We start from the raw sequence: 23,353 nt of genomic DNA on the forward strand, positions 1-23,353 counted from the left end.
ATCTTCACCTTCAATATGACTGTTTTTCTAGTATTTAGAAACTGGTACGTTATATGCACCTACCCTATGGATATCTTCACCTCCAATATGACTGTTTTTCTAGTATTTAGGAACTGGTGTTTTACCCGTGTTTCTTAAGACTGGTACGTTACCAGTTTTTTGTAGCATTTAGCAACAGGTATATGAAATTGTGTGTAGATAGTGTTCATAATGAGAAACTATTATTCAATTGTGTTTTTCTTAGTGCTTTGGAAATGTTTTCTGCACAAGAAAGAAAATACTTTGACAACTTGAAAACATATAGCTGACGTATTCCGTACCATAGACGGTGTTCATTTATACGTTCACAATAGCATTGTTTTCTATGCCACATCCGCCATGTCAGCTGCAAAAAAAATGTCCTTTCAATGTAGTGTTTGCACCGAACAAGGTATGACATCTTACGGTAATAAGGTACCATATAGGTACCAGGTAGCACTCCCAGGTGCAGTATAGTACCAGGTAGTGCACCTAATATGTAGTAACCAGCTGCTCTTAAGACCCCTCCGAGGAATACTAGTAATGTTCTGGGGGGGGGGGGCGAAAACGCTAAAGGGGGGCGAAAACGCTAGTGATCTCGCCCCCCGGGGGGGCGAGATCGCTGGGGGGGGCGAGATCGCTGTCACACCGGCCTTTCTAATATCTGTTTACGTTTGTGTCAGTCCTTGTTGCCTTTTTTTCATTTATGTAATCATTTCTGCTTTCATATATGTGTTCATTTAATTTTATTTGATGTGCAATAAAAAGTTTTATCCACAACAAAACTGCAGCAATCCTGTGGATGGTGGTCGTGTCCCTCCCGCGAGTGGAGTCGTCCCTGTGTCGTGGTGACGTCCCCGCCCCGTCGTGTTCATGTCGGGACGGAGTCGCAGATGGGAACAACGGACGGTGCACAGTCTGCTCGTGTACAGCGGACGGACAGCCAGGGGACTGCTGCGGTGAGCAACTATTTTCTTTGCGCACATTGTTATTGTTATGGTTATTGTTATTGGCTGGGCCCACTACTCTCTCTTGGCAGCCAGGGGCTGAATTGCGAGGAGCTTACAATAGGCTGGGCTAAATCGCAAGGGTCTGGAGCGAATCCGCAGCCCGATGGCAGATCAAGTTCGACATGCTGGTAGAGTTCTACGGCGTGTTTGTGTGCTCCCAAATCCGCTGGATTCCGTACGATGTCGTACGAAGGAGGTACTTACCACTTACGGATCACAAAAGATTGCACACGTTTTGGCACGTAGACACCACGCAGTTGCACTTACGGCGGGTTGTGTCCTTAAGCTAGGCCGCAGCTAGTACTCATTCACACCTGAGTTAAGTGAGGAAAGTCTTTCCCAAGGGCACAAGATCGGTGACGCGGCAAACGGATTCGAACCCGGGACCTCTTGGGCCTGAGACCAACGCGCTGCCGATCGTGCCACGCGGTCCTGACAGTCCAAGTGGCGTTTAAGACCAGTCTTCCTTTGTTAGGTGTGCATATTTCTGTTTTACAGTAATGCCCTATATCTACTCCTTCTACATACAGTATTTACCCCGTGTCGTGAGTACACCGACCTGGGCTGCTGGAGGGACAGCGGCACCCGCCTCATGCCGTCCCTCGAGGGGACGGACCCGCGGCTGGACGGCCACTACAGCGCCCGCCAGAACGCTATAGAGAAGTGTTACCAAGTGGCGCTCTCCCAAGGCATGACCCTCTTCGGTGTGCAGGACGGCGGTTGGTGTTTTGGGCATCCCGGTCTGAGCTATACCTACGGGCCTGCCTTTAATTGCGCGCCGGACGGCGAGGGCGGGTACTTCGCAAGTCAGGCCTACAGGATTCACGGTCAGTCTTCTTTGTTTGTTTGTTTGTTTGTTTTGCGTACACGGTAAACCGCCTTATGACGTAACACACCGGGTTTGTACTGGACAGTACAAGCTAGATATCCGGACAAATCATTTAATCCACTCACACCTGGGAGGACCCATACTCTATTCGATCTTAAAGTGCGGTGGCTTCTTCACTTACCGAAGCTATATACTATAAATGCATTTAAGTTCGCGGGGGTTTAATTTCGCGGTAGCGGGAAAAATGACTTTTCGCGGTGGATTTAATTTCACGGTAACACCATCTACTGCAGTCTAATACCTTAATAGAAAAATGTTCGCGGTGGATTTAATTTCGCGGTAAAGTGGTCGCTGCGAAAACCACGAACATTAATCCACCGCGAACATTTCTGCATTTAAAGTAACGTTAGATACAAATACAGAAGTTAGTATGTTACGCCTTAGGGCGGTTATAACGGCTATGTAACGTTAGATACAGATACAGAAGTTAGTATGTTATGCCGTAGGGCGGTTATAACGGCTATGTAACGTTAGATACAGATACAGAAGTTAGTATGTTACGCCGTAGGGCGGTTATAACGGCTATATAACGTTAGATACAGATACAGAAGTTAGTATGTTACGCCGTAGGGCGGTTATAACGGCTATGTAACGTTAGATACAGATACAGAAGTTAGTATGTTACGCCGTAGGGCGGTTATAACGGCTATGTAACGTTAGATACAGATACAGATACAGAAGTTAGTATGTTACGCTGTAGGGCGGTTATAACGGCTATATGACGTTAGATACAGATACTACTGTAGAATCTTGTGTGTTACGCTATGTAGATGCAAATACAGAAGCTGGACCAGGTGCTTTACGCCGTAGGGCGGTTATATCGGCCATAGAAATTGAGGTTCAGATGCAGATTTTGCCGCCTCAGGTCCTGAAACGAAGGCGGCATGTGAGACGATACAAGCCCCGAACTGCAGTCTCACCACATCGGCAAGGTACGGGCCGCCCGGGGACCAGCCCTGCCACGTCACGGTCGACATTCACGAGGGGATTCGCAGGTACGGACATTTATATATATCCATTTATGATAATGATGATAACACATCTGGTGTATTACTTGCAGACAGTAGGTAACAATGTTTACCGTCGCCAATTATGTTTTCGGTAGCGTTTGTGTGTGTTTGTGTAGCCGTGGAACACAACTCCTTCGAGCTATACTTTAGCACTACGTAGTGCTACAGTATGGCTCGAAGGAGTTGTGTTCCACGGCTATGTGTGTGTGTGTGTGTGTGTGTGTGTGTGTGTGTGTGTCTGTGCGTGTGTGTGTGTGTCTGTGTGTGTAACGCCTACACTGCATGGATTGTATTGATATTTCTTAGTAATTCTTTAGAACTACGTGCTCGAGGCACCTCCTCGAACACGGGACCCCGTTTTACGTCCCTTCCGAAAGACGAATTCTTGTGTTCAACCGTTTCTTTCCCCGGACTGCCAAATTTTGGAACCCTCTCGATGACAACTGTTTCCCTCTGTTTACAACCGCTTAGCGCTATAGCCTTCAAAACAAATTTCCACCGCTATCTCGTTGTATAATCATTTCCACCATTTTAGTTAATTGCCGTAGTCAATAGTCTTATGACCTTGAACAATCCCGTTAAAATTATTCAGTCCTGATGGCACGGTTGGGTAGTCTCTTCAGCCAGGTTGCATGGTTTTCAAGAAAGCCCGAATTACAAAACCAATGAATAACAATGATGTGAAAGTAAATTTACAATTAAATAAAAATGAATCCATATCAACATACATATGGGGCAGTCGGAAAAATGCACAATAAATCAAATTAGCATATAAGCCATTCCATAGTTCCGAGTGCGCATGTGCAGTCGTGATGCTTTGTTGTATAAGGTCAAGGGTTACAACCATTCCAAATTGCAAAAGAAAAACAAACAAACAATGGCTTCTAATCTCTCCAGGGACGAAGGGGAAGTAGGTACCAAAATACAGGTCATTAATCATAGTATCATGTCACAGGAGCAGAAAGTATACATTTGTGGGGTGAAAATGGCCCAAAACTTTTAAAAATGTCGTTTAAAGGATAGTTCCTGTCGTTGTGTGGAGATGTGTAAAACAAGCATTCGAGAAAAAATCACAATTTTTTTTTTCAGTTTGGAAAAGTAGCAAAATGCCATAGTAAAAAAAAATCATAATGAGAGAACGTTTAGAACTTTAATACGCCTTGCAATTCTTCGTCAACATACATAGCATTATATTATATGATAAGGGATGTGTAATTCGATTGTTTGTATTTATATATATCTGATTTGTTTTTCAGTATCGACAATCCTCTTCAAGTCCATCAATGTGGGAACATCATCATCAATGCCATAGTGTCATTCCAGTGTGATCACGCCTACGATGTAAGCCCGTTTTTAATTGGGGTATAACAAAATAAAAAAAGAAAGAAAACCAGACAAGAGGTTTTTTCACTGTTTTCATTTTTTTAATAAGTTTTCAAAGAACATACAAGAGAAGAAGGAAAGAAAAAGGGAGGTGTCAAGCTACCCACGACAGGTTACTTGTCCGCCGAGCTCCCACCAACCAACTCCTGCCAACTTGACACATCCAAAAGTCACATGACACATCCAAATGACACATAAAAAAAAAGACATACGAAACGTACAAGACAGACAGTTCATACCAGTAGACTGATACAACTACAGGGAAGCAGGGGATTAAAAGCGCCCCCTCGGCATTCCAACATCTTAAAGAGGTTTTCTTTTTAAGAATTCCATTCCTTATTCCCGTTACTGCCAGGAGTTTCATTCGTGGTTTTATGGGTGGGTGGTCGGCATAACCCTAGCGGTTTTCCAAGGTACTGTAGCAGGAATCCCTTTTCATCTCCTGTTTCTGTAAGAGCTGTGGTCACGATTTTGGGAAGCTTAGCAGCTTTCAGCAATTGGAGGAGGGAAGCTCAGAAGATATTGACGGATTTTTATGATTTTTTGCATATTGGTGACAGAGATGACGATTGACATACGTAATGAGATCCGATCTATACAAATTAGCCTTTCAAATGACTTGCTTAATAAATGAGGAAGCACCATAAGTTTTAGCAGGATGAAACTTTCATACGTGTGCATACATATGCATTTTAGAGAGGTAAAAAAGGGTGGTAACTTACAGGTTTGACTGAATACGAGAAATAGCTAGTTTGCGCCATACATGCTCATCAGTCCACTAGCACCTCATTAAAGAATAATGCTCTAGTGGAGGGCAAAAACTTAATTTTCCTAATGTGCCCACATTCATTAATAAATCATGATAATGGCCTACCTTAACTTTTTCAATTGCCAAGAAGATTATACCCCAAAAAACCAATTTGGAAAGATCATATCCAGTTGCTTGAGTAACTGCTATGTATGTTGGCATATCTTATTACCTGGATGTCAAACCTTCATCGACGTACCAAGAAGATTATATTTTCGGGCCTGGGTGTTTGTGAACAGTATAACTCGAGAAGTTGTTGCTGGATTTTGATGACATTGTAGAAAAAAGAAATATTCTTGGTGATTAACTTCTGCGGTAGATAGAAAATGTGGCGTTCTCTCTCTCTCTCTCTCTCTCTCTCTCTCTCTCTATATATATATATATATAGCCTCTCTCTGCTTAGCCTTTAGTATGAACATGCAATAAAGATCAATCAATCAATCAATCATCATATTTCTTCTTTAAGGCGTCTGTACAGTGGACTGTGAGGCAGAGCGACACGCAGGTGTTGAGTCTGGAGGTCCTGCCTGATGACGTCATCGCCGACAAGTTGCGGCTGGACCTGCCGCCGGATACCCTCCCTGCCGGGCTGTTCATGGTGCAGGTGGGGAGGAACAAAATTATAGATATATCCCTTAGGCCATGTGATTTCCATTATATATGGGTGTCTGGTGATAGTTTCAACATAGTTTTTGTAAAATCTAATCTTTGCAAGATTTCTTGCAGTTTTGAAGGGAATGCTTGTTGATATCCTACAAAATAGACTAAGTTCGTGATTATATACTATTCTGAAGTGAAAAAAATCTGAGTGTTTTCAAAGAATTTTGATTGTTGTCTCCTCTAACAAGCCTGCAGTGTGATTACCTCACCCCTAGGGGGCCTACTGATAGCCAGGAAGTTTTTGCTTCGAACCAGGAAATGGTACTTCTAATTTGGGCCCAAAATGACTTAGCTTAGCTACCAGCTTTAAAAAAGTTTTCATCCATGCTGTAAAGCATACAAAGCAGATGTAAAATGAGCAAAAATATCAGATTAAAAAAAAAAAGAACATGTATGGGAAAACATATACTAATGTCATGGAATGCTAACGTCAATTCCAAGGTCAAAGAAGAAGATGTAACAGAACAAAGATGACGAATCTATTGTCCGGGGGTGGGTATTCCATACTCCATATGTTTGGTCATTTCTTCAACATCCCTGACCACTTACATTTCATAATGAAGGCAACTTTTTTTGGCCAACTTTTCTATCCGCACGTCCATGTTAGTGAAGTGATAGTTAGTATGGGAGTCCAGGTAAACTAACTAGGATGGAAAAAGTGATCCCGGAATAAAAGCTGATTTGTTTATATGATATGATAATCTTTATTGCATATTCATGCCCGAGGGCTAAATGCACAAAAGGACCACATATGGTCTTATGGATGCAGAGGAAAAAACTAAAATTAAACAATGATTTTAAACTACACTAAATGGAAAAGGAACTAAGACACTATGTGTTACAATCTCTAATGGCTGCATCTAAACATGTTCTTACAGGTTACAGTGACCATGGAAGTACCCGAGGTTGGACACACCAGCATCGGTGTGGCGCAGACGTGGCTGGAGGTGTTCCCGTTCCCCATTGTTGTGACACTTAACGGCAATGCCGCGAGGACCAAACCGCTGGGGCATGTTTTTGTTACTGCCTGGTTGGCTCATGACTCTCGTTGCCGGATTCCTAGCGACCAGCTAAGCTACAACTGGACATGTGAAGCAGTCAGTTATCCGAACCCACCAGGTATATATATGTTACATGTTTTCCAGTGAAGAAACATTAAGAACCAAGCTGTGCCTTGGTTACAATAGCATACAGTGGATAACAACCCAGTGCTCTTACAGCCTCAAAATGCTATTTGAAGACCTTTACCTTCTGCCTGCCCTTTGTAGATGTTTGAGGCACTGTTAAAGTATGCTACTAACTTGAGCACAGGGCCACGTTGTCCTCGTCTGTCCTAAAGCAAAAAAAAAAAATCTACAAAGTGCTACAGATTGTAAAATGTAATGCATCTACGATTCAATCTATAACAAACTATCCTCAGTTACCAGCGACGGAATACCGGCTTGCGAAGCTCTTCTTGGAACCCTAGAGGCTGACTCGAATCCAGATAGGGGTACCTTACACTTCGACACCAGCCTTAAGCCTGTCCCACTGGATTCCGTTGTTAAAGTCCGTTTAGTCGTCGCCGCTGAGGGGCATGAACCTGGTCATACCTACATCGACATACACACCAACGGAGACCCAAGCCTCGGAGAGTACAGAATAGTGTAAGTACTTTTATTTTCTTCCCATAGATACAATCTTTTGATCTGTAACGTCTCTTCAGTAGACTCTTGTTTTTTAAACACTTTCTTTCTTAATACAACAATCAAGAGGTATGCGTTACGTAGACATTTTGTCCAACCCCGAAAATTTGACATACGGATTTTTCGACCAGTTCTCTGGTCAACCGAGAGTGTGGCGACATCAAGGGTCAAAGGTGATTGGAAGTCTGTATCAGCCCCCGTCTGACGTCTTACCTTTGACCCGAAAATTAGGCAAGTCGCAATTCTTCGTTCAGGTCCGGACCTGTATTTATACAGTTTTACAAGTACAGGTATACAGCCCTTACATACAACCTCGCTAGTTATTATCATTTGTTTTTGTAGATGTTCATTTAACTGTAACCCCGGAGACCTAATCGCCCACGAGATGCTATACCTCATCATACCATGGAGCGTAGATAATTCTGGTCCTAACTCGTGGACTTTTGTGGAGGCTCCAGCAGACTTTCCTGGCATCGACTGGACAAACGACATCTTACTTGTCAATGACGACAACCTAAAAGTTCGTCCCAACGTTTTTACAGTAAGTACTTCTAATACTACAAAAATTACTTATCTTTTTGTTGCTGGTTATTTCAAATGTACATGTCAATGAAGATAATGGTGACGATGATAGATTCATAGTTTGCCTATTTCTGCAACTGTTCAATCATGAAAAATCCCAAGGAAGAGAAACACATGAATCGTGGCATTTTGCTTTGTGGGAAGATAAAGCATTATTTGACACAATTTTTTTTAATCTCACAGGTTCCCATGAAGGAAGCAAAACGCCCGAATAGTGGCATTTTGCTTTGTGCATGTGGCAAAGATAAATTAAAGCATTCTTTTGGTGCATTTTTGCATTTTGCCGCCTTAGCGGCAAAATGCCTTCTGGCCAGAGTAGTCGCCGTTGGAATGAACGGACCTGTTCAATCCATGCCAAACATTTCTATACCTGTTAAAACAGGCATTGCTTCAACATGGTCGCTCTAACCTTCTTTTTTTTTCTTTTTTTACATCCATTAAAATACTAATTTGTACATCCATTGAAATACTAATTAACAATACTTTTGTATAGAACATTAAAACTCACCTTTGCACCTGTTCTACTTCTGCATTTTTTCGATGTTGGGATATTTGAATGAACGAACCGTGAGACGTGCGATACTCTGCTTATATGTCGTTCTAACTTTCCATAAAATGCCCATACAACATCTATATCACAGAATTACACAAGAACAAACTTATTTTCTCGAAAATATCTGCATACTGTATGACAAAAATTTTCACTAAACATATTCATTTTCATATTTCTGGACATAAAGTCATTTGCATATTTGTGAATCTCTCCATGTGCCCATATCAGGTTTAGTTACTCTGTTCTATTTATATGACATTCTGATAACTAGAAAAAAAACATTCACACACGCAAACCATGGCAAAATGCCAGCTTTTTTAAAAGCACTTGTTTTTATTATGTCACAGGTCCCCGGATACTACACGGTCAGAGCTACCAACTACCTTAACGAAAACTTCCCACGGATTGGAGAATATCGGTTTCTCGTCATCAGGAATCCGGTACCAGCGAGGCTTCTCCAGGACAACCCCGCAGAAATCCCACCAGACGTGTGCTCTGTCCGCCCTGTAGAAGGAGTATCATTGGTGGACAAGTTCTGCATCGTCTGTGAAGGTACCCTGCCCAATGTTCACTAAAGTAGTCTATAGAAGCCGTTGAAAAGTATCTATTGCCCTCTTTATTATAACAGGTGATCAAAATGGTGTATTCTTTCAACTTCATAAACGTCGATGCGAGCGTAAAATGAAAAAATATATATGTAAGTATCAAAGTATATTGTTGGTACGTATGTATATATCTTCATTCTCATTGTAACCAGGAGCGAAGTCTTCCATGTTTAGAAACTTTTGACTGGATCAACCATGTTCTATTGTTACTTTATCAATCATAAAATGCATCATTAGACAGCTAATAGATCAACAAAAGAAACGATATACCGATGATCAAGGGAAACTTCAGCTCTTCATTCGGTTCTGGTAGCCCTCGTAATTATTACACTCTGAAAGTACTGTCATATAAAAAGAAATGGATACGATATCATTGCAAAACGAAGTAAAGGTTCCTACTGATATGATAAAAACGCCAGGTAATTGTTTGAAGAATGTGCAAATATGATAAGGTATCTTGAAAAAAATGTAATCCCTTGACTATAAAAGTACGTATTTGCATTTCGTTTCGTTTCTGCAGACTTTTATGATGAGGTTGGCCCGCTTAAAGTGGACTTCAAGTACAAGGTCGAACCGGGAGGTGTTGATTTGGCAACAGTCAGGTTTCCCGGAGAGAGCCAAGCTGCTGCCGCTGACATCGTGGTGAACCTATTTTCCGGTTGGGTAAGTTTTCTGTATCTTAAGCTTGTTCCACTGCATCAATTCATTCTGTTTGTACCCCATCCCTCTATATCAATCCGTACCGGTGGCATTACCGTATCCAAGGGACTAAAACAGTGCCCCATCACCCACTAGAGCTTTGGTCCTTCGGATACTGTCATACCACAGCAAGGCTTAGGCTTTAATTGTACCGGTGCCCGGCCGGGATCCGGATACCTGGGGTACCCCTCGGCAGTTGGTCCATCAATGACACATGGATAACTTTATGATAAGAATACATGAACTAGAGCCGTTATAGCTGTGTCTTCGACAAAAAACAAACAATTGTCTTAATCTGCGATATCGTAATGTCACATCTGCACTAAACACATCTAGTTGAGAACCTGGTCTGATACTTATGAAATCTGATGTTTTCATCAGATTCTGCTCTGTTTTGTTTATGAACACAACAGAGTCTACATAATGCACAAAAGCCATTAATATTTCAAGATTTCAGGAATAGGAAAAAGAATTCTGGATTAACCTAAAACTACGCAATTTCTAAATGTATTTATTCCGTTTGAATTAGGTTTTCTACACACCCATGATCGACCTCGCTCCAGGTAGCATCATAGTAGAGGTGCTGGTATCCAGCGCTGACGGACGCTTCTCTACTGTTCAACTGGACCCGGTTTTTGTAAGTGGATAAGTGGATAAGATAATTATGATAACGTCATGCATATATCAAGAGATCTCTTCTCCTCCCATTTTGAATTTCTCGGGGTCATCAGGGGCCAAGTACCAAAATGGAGGTTGCATTTAGTGCTCCCACTTGAAATAAGCCTGTATTATATACACGTGGTGCTGATTTCTAGATCGTCAATGTTAGCTACTTGCAAGAAATAGAATAAAGATATATGAATATATATATATACATAAGAAAGGTAGGGCACATCATCATTTGTTAAAGATTGACATTGTCACCTATTTGCAGTAAATTAATACAAAGAAAAGAAGGGCAATTAAATCATTTTACCTAACCAACCTGTGTGTATTTATTATTTTGTGTTGATGTGAACTACTTTTAGGTCGATTCCCCTTCCAAAGATGCTTTGATCGCATTCACGGAAACGTTCTTCGACAGTCGAGTAGGACCTTTCTTCAATCTAATGTCCATGAGGTCTTCTGTGGAAACGTTCAGCAGCGCAGTGACAGCTGCTAGTGTTGTAGCTACCCTGGCTAACAATGGGATAGACATCAGTCAGGTATTTCTTCATGTATTGTTTGTCTTCAGCGGTACTGATGATGATAATAATAATATAATAACTTGGTTTATTGTTCACAATTAACAATACAGTGAGTGGATAACATCTTGCAGCCCTAGGCTGAATAGCGTGTTAGCCATTGTAATTAAAAACAAATTGCTCCAACAGATAAGACCTGAGGAAAACGATTACAAAGGAACTGAAATATGTACAGTATATATACAAAATCATGTATTCATCCACATTTTCATTCAAGAGATGGGCCAACTTTAGTAAAGGACTTGTTTTGTAACGCTTGGTGCGTGCTGGCAATTGGTCAGGTTTTGTACTGTAGTATGATAATCTTTTCTTTCATTGAATTACAGTATGTTAGAATTTGTAGTGCAGTACATCAAAAATGGTTGACGTATATATCTTTTAGGCTACAGACATGGTGGCTGATGGTATGGCAAAAGTAGAGCTACAGGACTACGATGGGATCATAGGATTGGCAAGCTGTATCTTGCTAGTGACCGTATTTCCCCAGTATGTGTCTGGCAATGCACAAGTAAGTAACAGCGTATCAGTTATGCAAAACTCTTCTTTCACTTACAGTATGGATAATTCAGATTTGTCATAAGAATAGAAACCTGGTTTAATTTCACCATACTAGCATAACTGATTCTAAATCATTTGACCAAAAACTTCTCTGAAAGTCTGACACCTTTTGCATATATACACGGTGGTCATATATATATATATATATATATATATATATATATATATAAATATATATATATATATTATATAACTGGAAGAAGATGAAGAAACATCAGCAAATTAAAAACAATGCATATTCATTCTATGCCTATCACAGTGGTGTTGAAATACAACTATATATTTCACCTGTACCTGTGGCGTAGAGGATGAAGTATAACAGGATATTTCTGTCCCTATAGGGAAACAAATGTATTAAAGAAATGATAAAATTTGAGCACAATACGACAGGATACCTAGTCATTGGAAGATCTGAATTCCATGCGAACGTATTGTAAATGTGACATATAGAGATAACTTAGTTATTACTTATTTATCTCAATGCAGGTCCATAGCTCCATGTCTCTGAAGCATGCGTTTGAGAAGCTAGGAGAGATGTCAGAAAATAACAACATGGACGTAGAAGAGGTGAACATGGCGACGGCACTCTTATTTACAGGTACAATGTACGCACTTGATATCAATAGGAAAGTTTTTGTATTCAATGTTTTTATTGTTTATTGGTATGGAAACAGGTACCTTCCTCATTTGAGATATGTATGGGGCTTCCTACTTTTCGCGAAGGATGTAAAATTTTTGACATTGGTGATGTTTGATGAAGAAAAAGTTAAGACTCCAGAGACAGTTTTAAGGCAGTTTTAACGCTTTTTCCTTTTGATATATTCTAGGCACTGCCCACGTGCTCAAAGCTTCTGAGGTCAAGGCTTTATCGGAGCACGAGGATGGGGTGGGCTTCTCCAACATGCTGGAAAAGGTAGAGAATGAGAAACAGTCAGCATTTGCACTGGGGTATTCAAATCTCTTCGTGTACGAATGACATCCATACGGGTTTCTTTGTGCATATCCAAACCTCACACAGATGTCCCATACACTTTCCAGATTTTATATGTTTATCGAAAAATTATTGTTTTTAGGTCAATTTGACAAAATAGCATAGTTGTGTCTCCAGTCAATATATATACTTATATAATTAAATCTCCGTAACCAACTTATGTCAGACAACCATGCTAAAATAGATGAGCCGTATATAGATATAAGTTAGATGATCCGGCAATCCCTTCGCAGAAAGTCGATATTTGAGAATCCAATCCGGTAACGTAAGAAAGATTATTCATGACCAGTTCCATGACATGTATAATCGATACGACGCCTCGTGTGTCTTGACTGTACAGAACAAAGAGGCCACGACAAGAACGTTCCAAGCCTTAGACGTGCTAGACGACATCTATCTCATCAACATGATGCCAGCCTACGATGACGATAATCTTTTTGCAGATATCTTTACATCCAAGGTACGGTTCTGTTTAAACGATTTACCGTCACTTTATTGGTTTCTTTACAAAAGTCTTTCTTTTATTGATATTTTGGGTGAGAAATTCACACGGACAATATCACTATAGTCTATATTTTCTCTGTCTGGCAACTTCGTTGTATTCAAACTAGTTTCTACCAAACTGACTAGGCTGGCTAATAGGGAGAATCATTTGCCTGAGAAATGTTGCTACCTGACACTGAGGGTTTGAATGGTCGCGCAGCCACTCCGGAGCTAGGGGGAATGTTAACATTAGCATGGTCTGACTCCCCTGGCAAATTATTTGCCGAATTTTACTATTATAATAGGAAGCGTTGATGTGACTAGCGTGGATTTGCGTTTAACAAGCACAGGTACTAGATGGTTAAGACCACCATTAATCTCTGTACAGATCCACGTGAAGATTAAGCGAGAAGACCCCGCTGACTCCTCTGAGGAGCTGTACACTGTGGCGGGTGTGAGTGACTCGTTTGTCCGCGTGCCGTCCTTCTCATCGCTGGCTGGAGACGGTTGTCTGGGAGGAAAGACGGTTGGAGTGCAGGTACGATCTGATTCTTCGTCCCATCTGAGTAAAACTAAAACTAACAGGCCGCTCAATACCCTTAAGCCCCCTTTACAAATCAAGAATTTAGCTCGGCCGAGTTGTCAGCGAGCTCTTAATTAGGAGGAGGCATGACTCTAATGCCTACGAACAAATGCCAGAGTTTTTTCGCCTGCATTAGGGTTATACCTCCTCGCAATCTAAAGCTCGCTGACAACTCGGCCGAGCTAAATTCTTGATTTGTAAAGGGGGCTTTACGACAATCGTTTTGAGGTCACCTGAGTGGCGCCGAATGGCAGCTTGCTCCAGACCCTTGCGTTTTAGCCACGCCTTTTATAAGCTCCTCACAATTCAACCCCTGGTTGCGATGAGGGAGTAGTCGGCCCAGCCAATACCAATAACAATAACCCAATAACATAGCCTGGTATAGAATGAGTAGATCTAACGTTATTTACTTGTTAATCTATTCATATCTGTAATGATTTAATTCTGCTTTCTTTTCATTTGCAGTTCCTGGAGTCAAATTTCAACCCGTTCGAATATTCAAACAACTCGCGGTTAGTCGAATCAGATGTAGTCGGCCTGGCGGTGAAATGTGACAACTCGACACTTCCTGTCTCAGGCCTGAGCGAGCCGATAGACATCCTGGCAAGAAGGGAGAACAAGAGTCTGGATGAGCTGATGTACATCTTCACGTCATCTTCAAGACTTGGCGACATATCGGTATGTTTAATCTTTACATGCTGCGATGGTATACAAAGAAACTTCAGCTCCTAATAGACAAAAAGCTCCATATAGACCAAAGTTCATGATAAATGCACAGTCAATAAAGAGTTTGAAGAGAATCGTATCGAATTTTAGGCTGTCTTCATTCGGTCTTCCGCATAGTTCCAGCGACAAACCACTTTGATGACGTAGCACTACGGACACGTAGTCATAAGTATCAGGAAGTCTACACTGGAGTGACGGTCAGTGATTGAGACGGCCTGTTTGATTCCTCGTACAAAGTAGTGTTCTCCAGTGTCTAATACTTAAAACTTTGATGAAACAGAATGGACCGATCCTGTCGAACGCCATATCTAACAAACAGAACCCACTATTCCAAATAGAACCATGATCGAACAGGGGGCGGGGTTTTTGGATCAGTCCATATTGCTGGAAGGGTGCATTCAATGTTAAGTGATCCATTGGTGTTGCTTAGTGATGGTAAGAATAAAAAAAAGCCGCCGTGTTTTTGTTTCCAGCTCTTATTATGCCAGTGCAAATGCTAGTCAATGCTCTTGATGCTAGTACAAAGAAATCATAGATGGACTTCAGCTCAGAAATATTTTAGATGCAGAAATGTTTAGCCAAATATTGAAGCTCCCTTGATGTCTAGCAATACATTACTGCTGCTGAATTGATGGTGAGATTAAACAGCCTAATTGTGCTTTTTCCAGCTTTTTCATATCTACGCCAGGAGAAATATGTCAGCGATGGGCTTCAGCCTGGACTACAACATCACCCTGTTCCCCCATGACGTCACCCTGTGGCTGCGCAAACACCAGCCACCAACCCCAGACACGTACGGCTGGACAGCCACCCTGCCGGTTCCAGAAAACCAGCTCTTCACCGTCCCGTGGATAAACGAAACGTCCCTGCTGTCCAGCGCTTACCAGTGGCTGCTGCTAGAAGACGAGATCGCCATCACAGACCTGGATGTGGACAAGTACAACAGGACAGACTACTTTATAGGTATCGCTTATCAATTCTGACATCTGGTTATAAGATCATTTATGAGAAGGCCGTGGCCTGGTTGCAGTACTGGCGCGGAACGATATGATAATGATTCAATACCAAAATGATTATGACCATTGTTTTCTTGAAACGTTTACAGATGAAACTTGAAACGGCTTTCAAATGTCAACATTTCAAAGTGCACAAATAAGATATATAACACCACGGAGATGTGAAAAAAACAAACATTTTAGCATCAGGTACAACAACCGATGTTGTTCTACCTGAATGTATATTTGATCAGTGCAAAATGTTCAAATGTTTCATACGTATTATGCAGATGAAGATGTCGGTAGACGTTTGATTCATTATCATGCATTTATAGGAACATAATACATATATATGTACATGTGTAAACAGGTAATGATCTACTTTATATGATTAGTGTAAATGATATCTGCCTGAAATATTTCACTTGCCCTTAAAATTCTCATCATAGACTTTTTTCTCACGGTAGAATCTCTCATTTGATAAGATATTCCTATCTTTATTGCCAGGACTTCGGTTCGGCTCCGAAGTTGATCGCGCCAGAGGAGAGACCGTCCCCTTCACTCTGTACGTCTTTGAGACGTCCTGTGTCTACTTTCAAGAAGACGAAACACACCTGTGGCAAAGTGACGGCTGTAGGGTAAGTTGGGTTACTTAAAAAATTAGCGGGTTTGTTCACTGCAAGGCCATTTGACCACTTCTAGGCATTGGACGAAGTTGATGGATGATGGAAATTACCATGCTAGGAAAGAGCGGCGAAATCGGGTTTTGAAGGCTTGCAGATTGTATGCATGAGGAAAACAGATATCATCAAGGCGATAGAACTGTACTTGCATCTTTTAATTGGTTTGACATTTCTTTGATATAGTATGGATGGCTTTGCATGAATTTGTCCCGTTTCCAATCAACCACTACAACCATATGTGGTCACTTTGCCAATATGAATTGGTACCGTTTCCCATGAATCCCACTACTACCGTGTCTCTCTCACACACACAAACAGGTCGGTCCGATGTCTAACATAACCCACATCCACTGCCGGTGTGATCACCTGACCAAATTTGCTGGTTTCGTACCGCCAAATCCACTCAACATCCGGGAAGCCTTCTCAGCAAACATCTTGGAGAATCCGACGGGCCTCATTCTGGTTCTCGCCGTGTTCACTTCTTACGTCATGGGGGTTATCTGGGCCAGAAAAGCCGACAGAAAAGATATCGCTAAGGTAGGGCAAATGATGTTTTCATGTTTGTGTTTCCTTTATACATAATATTTCTTTATCAAAAGGAAGCATACGATTAGATATAGTATTGGCCAATGTTTATTCATATATCACCTTGTTCATATATTTCCCCTTTAAATGTATTACAGCCATTACTATGGAATAGCTATACAATTATATTTTTATAATTGGACTTATCAAACAGTACAGGAAAAAAATTACCTTCTATAATTAAATATGGGCTTAACTAAGTGTAAATACATTTCAAAATACTCAAAATAGGCACAGCGATGATCAGTTGCCTTCCCTTACCATCCTGTACAAATTCCAGGCTGGAGTGGGACTACTTCCTGGCCACGTGCTGAACCCTCGGAAGGACTGTCAGTACCTCATCACGGTGTACACTGGGTTCAGGGGCAACGCGGGAACTACCGCTGAGGTACGTACACGCACACATGCAGGCACGCACGCACAGACACTCACACACACTGTCAGTACCTCATCACGGTGTACACTGGGTTCAGGGGCAACGCAGGAACTACTGCTGAGGTACGTGCACACACACACACACACACACACACACACACACACACACACACACACACACACACTCATGCACGCATGCATGCACGCACGGCCGCCACACACACAGACACACGTACACACACACAAACACACAGACACACACACAGACACATATACACTCGCTCACACACACACAGGCACACACACACACACACACACACACACATACACATACAAACACACACGCGCGGGCAAACACACACTCACACACACTGGTTAAACTGAATGTAATAGTATATGATAGTATTCTCATTCTGGTTGATGATTACAACTGATGTACTTCTGTCGTTATGATATAAACAATACATTACATATAAACTGCATTTCATCACAGATCACGCTGGTGCTGTACGGCAGCCAGTACGAGAGCCCTCCCCTTACGCTGAGGGACGACAGTCGATGTTTGTTCGAACAGGGCAGCGTGGATTCTTTCTTGGTGTCCACGGAAGAGCCGCTAGGGGTCCTCACCCACATGAGGGTGTGGCATAACAACGCAGGGTTTAGTCCATCATGGTAAGTTAACAACATCAAGATATAAGGAAATGCACAAGATGAATACGCCAAAAAGTTGTTACTAAACAACTGGATATGGTTTTGAAAACGGCCAGACGTTTCAACAACTATCCAGTAGTTTTCACCAGGGACACTGAAGAGATCTTGTTGGAGAGGGTTTATATATCAAGTACTGGATGCTAGTTGAAATGTCTGACCGTTTCCAAAACTATATCCAGTTGCTTGAGTAACAACTTTTGGGCGTATCTTATTACCTGGATGTCTAACCTACATCGACGCAAAAGATGAATAGCTTCACTATCAAATAGAACTTTTGTCTTCCGTTCTTTAATATCAGTTTTCAAACTTCTTTGCCAAGACAGGTGACCTTCTGTCATTTTGTTGCAGGTACCTGAGTCAGATCGTTGTAGCCAACAGGGCAACAAAAGTCACGACGTATTTCCTGAGTAACAGGTAAGATATGTATTAAAGTAAAGTTGGATTGTGGATTTTCAACACAACGGGAACTAATCTCATATAGCTTACGGTTTTTTTTTAGCTCCGATGGTATATGTTGTTGTACACTCTGTCCAATGACCATATTTTACAAGACATAAGTCGCTTCAAAACTACACTTCGTCACGTTATACACGCTTAAGAGTATAAATCGTTTATATACATGAGTCTATAACAATTTGGGTCCGTCAGATTTTCTCATCTGTTTCTCAGATCTTCTAATAATATATATTTTCTACAATAAAAAAAAAACAATCCCATATTTAGGCAATTTAGACATATTATCGACAACGCCTACAAAAGGCACCACAAAATAAGCTTTTATGGAAAAACCATTACTTTCATTATATTTCAGCCATACCATATATGGTATGGTGAAATATATTGTATTCGTAATGTTTCTTTCTTTCTTTCTTTCTCCTGTCAAATCTTTAAAGCGATTCATCTCCGTCGTTCCGTGACCGAATGACCTGAAATTTGGCACAAGGGTAGAGTGGGTCAATACCAAGGTGTGTTTTTCTCATTTTTTTCAGATCTGCCTCTAAAATGATTTTATTGAAGTTTAAAGGTCATATTTTGACCAAAACGGTATATTGTGGCCCCCTGTTCCCTTGAATTACAATGGAATGACCTTAGATTTGGTGTAGATAGGCATTAGATAGTTGGTAAAATGATCCAAGTAAAATTTTTGGCATAGACCAATTTCAAATTATTAATTTGTGCACTTTTCTGAGGGGGAAATTGGTTTTCTTTCGGTCTTCTCCCGTGAACTCCAGTGACCCCAGAGCCCACACGTGCCAGGTGCCAGCGGTCTGGGGAGAGCGAGAGTTAATTACTTTATGGACACCAGCCAATCAGCGACGAGAAAGGCGAATGCTAGTTAATATTCATAAGTGGGGCCTTGCAATTCCGTATATACACAAACAGATGCACATTACAGCCTTACAGTGGCCATATGGTGCCCTGTGCCCGGTTTGAAATTGTAGTTTGCGAGGATTTGGAGTTCAGACAGGGTCATTTGAGCGGTAGCGGACGGTACGCGTGCATTGAACGTTAGTGGCGATGACTTTACCAACATTCCGCATGGCACTATCAATCATTTTCGGCAGATTTGGACAGGGAAAATTGGACAGTTTGCGTTCAGTTTTGATACGTAAGTTTGACAGTGGCGGGAATGCATGTATTTTTTCCCGAACAAATGTAGGTACTTCTAGTGTTGTTGTTGTTCTTTTTTGACGTAAACTTTGTACATTTAAATTGTAAGTAACTTTAAACTGCCAGAGTTTGAGCCCAATAAAACACTCTCAGTACCAATCACCACTGACCTCCGAAAAGAAACCCCCGAACAAGGTAGAAACACCTATCCTCCAGGTCTCGCATGCTACGAGCAGGAAATTATAACACTCAGACAAGATTACGTCCGATGGCTCAGCGGATTGCATACAAAGTAAAACAATTTAACAGTGGTATGCAGGGGCATATACTTAACAAAGAATTCGAAGGAAAATGAAATATACAGATAAAGCCAAATCAAATTAACTTGTTGGTCCTGGGATTTTTCAGAAAAGAAATGAAGCGACAGAGTGGTAAAATTCTTGTAAAAATTCGAGACGTCTCCGTTTATAATGGCTCATACAAAACAAGAAGAAGATTGAAGTTTTTAGCTTGAAAAAAACAACAACACTCCTACTACACAGTACCTGCACCTGCTTGACAATTATTAAAATGTATGCCCTATATATAGCTACTTGCTTAAAAAAAAGTTCACTGCAATAATAAATGTACCCACATCACAAGGAGATTATTACGGTATTTAGACCTAGTTATCGAAGTGGAAATTGTTGAATGGCGTCATGTAATTTCATGATGAAAATCTTAATGGAAGATGCGTTTTTTTCACTCTCGGAAAAATAGGAGCTGCCGCAATTCTAAAAACCAATCAGTTATGCATAGGCGCTCCTGTGGAAGATTATATTCTTCCATATGGGCCCGGGGCATATTGGGCAAGCTCTGTTTTGACCTGGAATCAATTCACAATATTAGTTCTCTTTTGGGGATAACTTACAGTTAAAATATTGCATTTTTGCGCAGGGGTGACTTTGAACAGTCCAATGTTGCGTGGGAATGGGTATGGCTGAAATATGCTGTATTTGCACCCAAGCAAATGTCGGCCTTTCTAGTTGTTTATGTCTTCTGAAATTTGTATACTTTGATTCGATCGTTGAACTTAAACACCGCAGAAGACTCTAAATTGCTCACTTTAGCGATGCAGCATGTAACAAAATCTAACTTAAAGAAACTATACAATTACAGGTGAATGATAAAATCATAATAATCATATTAGAATTTCAAGATAAATGCAATAAAAGAGACAAAATCTAACTTAAAGCAACTATACATTTACGGGTGAATGATCAAAGTCATCTGACATCTTTTGTATTCAGGTGGTTCGCTATTGATGAGGGTGACGGAAAGATTGACCGTATCATCCCGACATCAGTGGAGAAGGATATTACTAAGTTCCACAACTTGTTCCTTGCGAAAAGCTCGAGGTAAATGGCTTTTTTTCTGTGATAGAATTGTAGTATTATATCACGTTTGCCAAGAAGGGTGTGTTGTGGTTTTTGGAAGCGTCGTAACGGTGTTTGTGGTTCAGCAGCATACATCCAGAAGCTATGAATAGCTTATTACGAAATTGGGTGTGTAGTTACGTCTAGACCTATGATAAAGTTATAACATTTTGAGCCCCCTGGTAAATGTCCTTCGCATTGCAGCAAAACGTCTACTATACGTGTTCTGGACTTGGTCTTGCGTTCAGTAAAAGTTGACTTAAAGTTTGCTCTCTGTCAGGTTTCTTTGGAACTGCAGGGTCATTTTTCTATGTCTTGTCATATCGGACTTGTTAACAGCTATAGGCAATACTGCATCTCATTGATTAACCTGTAAGAGTCAATTTCAACGCATGATTACGCATTATCACACAACTGAATTTTTAATGAGATCATAGCACCCATTTATCTTATTTTTTTCACTAGTAGAGTAGATCATTATTAAGATAAAAGAAATTATTTTAAGAAGTAAATAATTGTGATAAATAATCAGGGAAATGAACGATGACCACCTGTGGTACTCCGTTGCCGGCCGCCCTGCCCGGAGCCCGTTCACCCGTGTCCAGCGCCTGTCCTGTTGCCTGACGCTGCTCTACAGCACCATGCTCACCAACATCATGTTCTTCGGCCGCGGAGACGACTTCGACCCTCCCGAGCCGCTCAGATTCGCTGGTCTGAAGATAAACCCGCCGATTTCACTTCCGCAGGTAGACGGACATACAACCTTACATTTTGATGTTTGTGAACCATTTTAATCTAAACCTTCATCGTAATTTAAAAAAATCAAACATCTTTATCAGTAAAAACATGATTTACAACATAAACATCACAACCTAACAGTACATTGCAGTATTACATCCATGATAGAATAAGTTTGGCCAATTCTTGGCCTATATAGTTTAAAATTAGAGCAGCTTCAGCTTTGAAGCTTCCGTACAGGTTTCCTCTCTTACCTACAGCTAGCGCACCAGTTTTTAGATGATTAGATTTGTGTTCGTGTTCGGCCTGTTCGTGACGGTGATCAGATTTAAAGCCCTTATTTCAATGAATGCAGCTACATGACTCAAACGTGACGTCGCGGTTAGGGCAAAAGTGTCTGAAAGTCGGTACCGCCTGCCGTCCTGGTTACTACAGTCTGGTGTGTGAATGCCCTTGGTGAAGTTTTGAAGTTTTCACTGCTTCTCATTCTCTTGTCTCAGTTGATGATCGGCATACAGAGTGCAGTCATCATCCTTCCAGTCAACCTCCTCATCGTCTTTCTCTTCCGGAATTCGGGAACACAAAAAAGGAGCAGCGGCAAGAAGTTGAACTCGGAGCCAGACAGACACAAGAGGCCTAAGAAGGAAGAAACGTTTACCTCTGACAACCCAGACACGCCGTCAGTTTGGTACCCACGAGGCCGACCCGTCCCCATCCAGAAGCTCAGAGTGGTACAGTCGTCATTGGATGTCAGAGAAAGTTCTAAGACGCATGACGAATTCAAAGACAACGCTGTTCGTGGACAGAAGTCTCTACCCTGGTGGGGTGTGTTCATAGGTGAGCTGTAGAAGATTCACTAGTCTATCCTCCTTTTTGAATATGGCTGAAGCAGTGTTCCCAGTCTCTCACTGTGGTGGATCGACGTCTTCTGGTATCTATGGAGAAGACGGTTGACTTCTTCTCATGAAGGCTTGAATGATCCATCACAAAAGTTAACTTAAGGCTGCACTTTTTCTCCTAATTCATTTTGCAGTTTTTGACTTGAACTCATGCAAAACATAATTTACCTTATTTGTCTTTATACTGCATCATCTAAATATAGAAGCTGACCAAATGCAAGAACTAGCATAGAATCAAGTACGTGAGTGTTAGAAATCAAGCAAATCTCTGTTAACATTAAGTACAACAGTGTTCAAAATGCCGGTATCTAAGTAACCAATGGTGTACCCCCAGGTTGGCTGCTTGTGTGGTCCGTTAGTTTCGTGGCCGCCTTCTTCACAGTTCTGTACACCTTGAGTTTCGGGAAAGCGAAGGCGGAGGCCTGGGCTTGCACCTTCGTGACGTCATTCGTCACTGACCTGTTCCTGGTGCAGCCCGTCAAGCTGGTTCTGGTGGCGGTAATCTTTGCGTTATACACCAAGGTACTTGCTTACTTGCTTATGTCGAGTCCATCCGGTCTCGAGTTGTGATGGCAGCCCATGCGTCCCTGTCAATCATTGCTCGTTGTAACTACCAAGCATGCTGGGCAGTGGCGGCTTCATGATATTCGATTACATGCACACAAACACCGAATGGCAGGCAACTGGTACCAAACGTGTAAAGCCATTTCTTAAATGAATTTCAAAAACACAGCGCCTTTGCAAAAGTCACGTTGGACTTCGTTGGAGGCACTGTGACGTCTGTCGAAGGTACGCTGTTGAACTCTTACGTTCCTCAACAGTACCTCCGCTCAGTGAGATACGGGCTTGTGCTT

At 41.5% G+C, this 23,353-nt stretch overlaps 1 protein-coding gene across 1 annotated transcript; it reads left to right on the forward strand.

Annotated features, from left to right (window-relative positions):
- The first annotated feature begins 4,968 nt into the window (after positions 1-4,968).
- Positions 4,969-22,448, forward strand: LOC118424999 (polycystic kidney disease protein 1-like 2). The gene is made up of 24 exons (XM_035833814.1): positions 4,969-4,983; positions 5,585-5,722; positions 6,657-6,897; positions 7,199-7,424; positions 7,806-8,004; positions 8,946-9,150; positions 9,724-9,866; positions 10,432-10,539; positions 10,931-11,107; positions 11,529-11,654; positions 12,191-12,302; positions 12,532-12,617; positions 13,036-13,155; positions 13,567-13,716; positions 14,227-14,439; positions 15,156-15,450; positions 15,990-16,120; positions 16,484-16,702; positions 17,031-17,138; positions 17,619-17,797; positions 18,185-18,250; positions 20,737-20,844; positions 21,395-21,608; positions 22,101-22,448. The coding sequence occupies exons 1-24, from the start codon at positions 4,969-4,971 to the stop codon at positions 22,446-22,448; spliced, it is 3,927 nt and encodes a 1,308-aa protein (XP_035689707.1).
- The last annotated feature ends 905 nt before the right edge of the window (positions 22,449-23,353 follow it).

The sequence above is a fragment of the Branchiostoma floridae genome, chromosome 10 (assembly GCF_000003815.2).
Source record: "Branchiostoma floridae strain S238N-H82 chromosome 10, Bfl_VNyyK, whole genome shotgun sequence".
Taxonomy (NCBI): Eukaryota; Metazoa; Chordata; class Leptocardii; order Amphioxiformes; family Branchiostomatidae; genus Branchiostoma; species Branchiostoma floridae.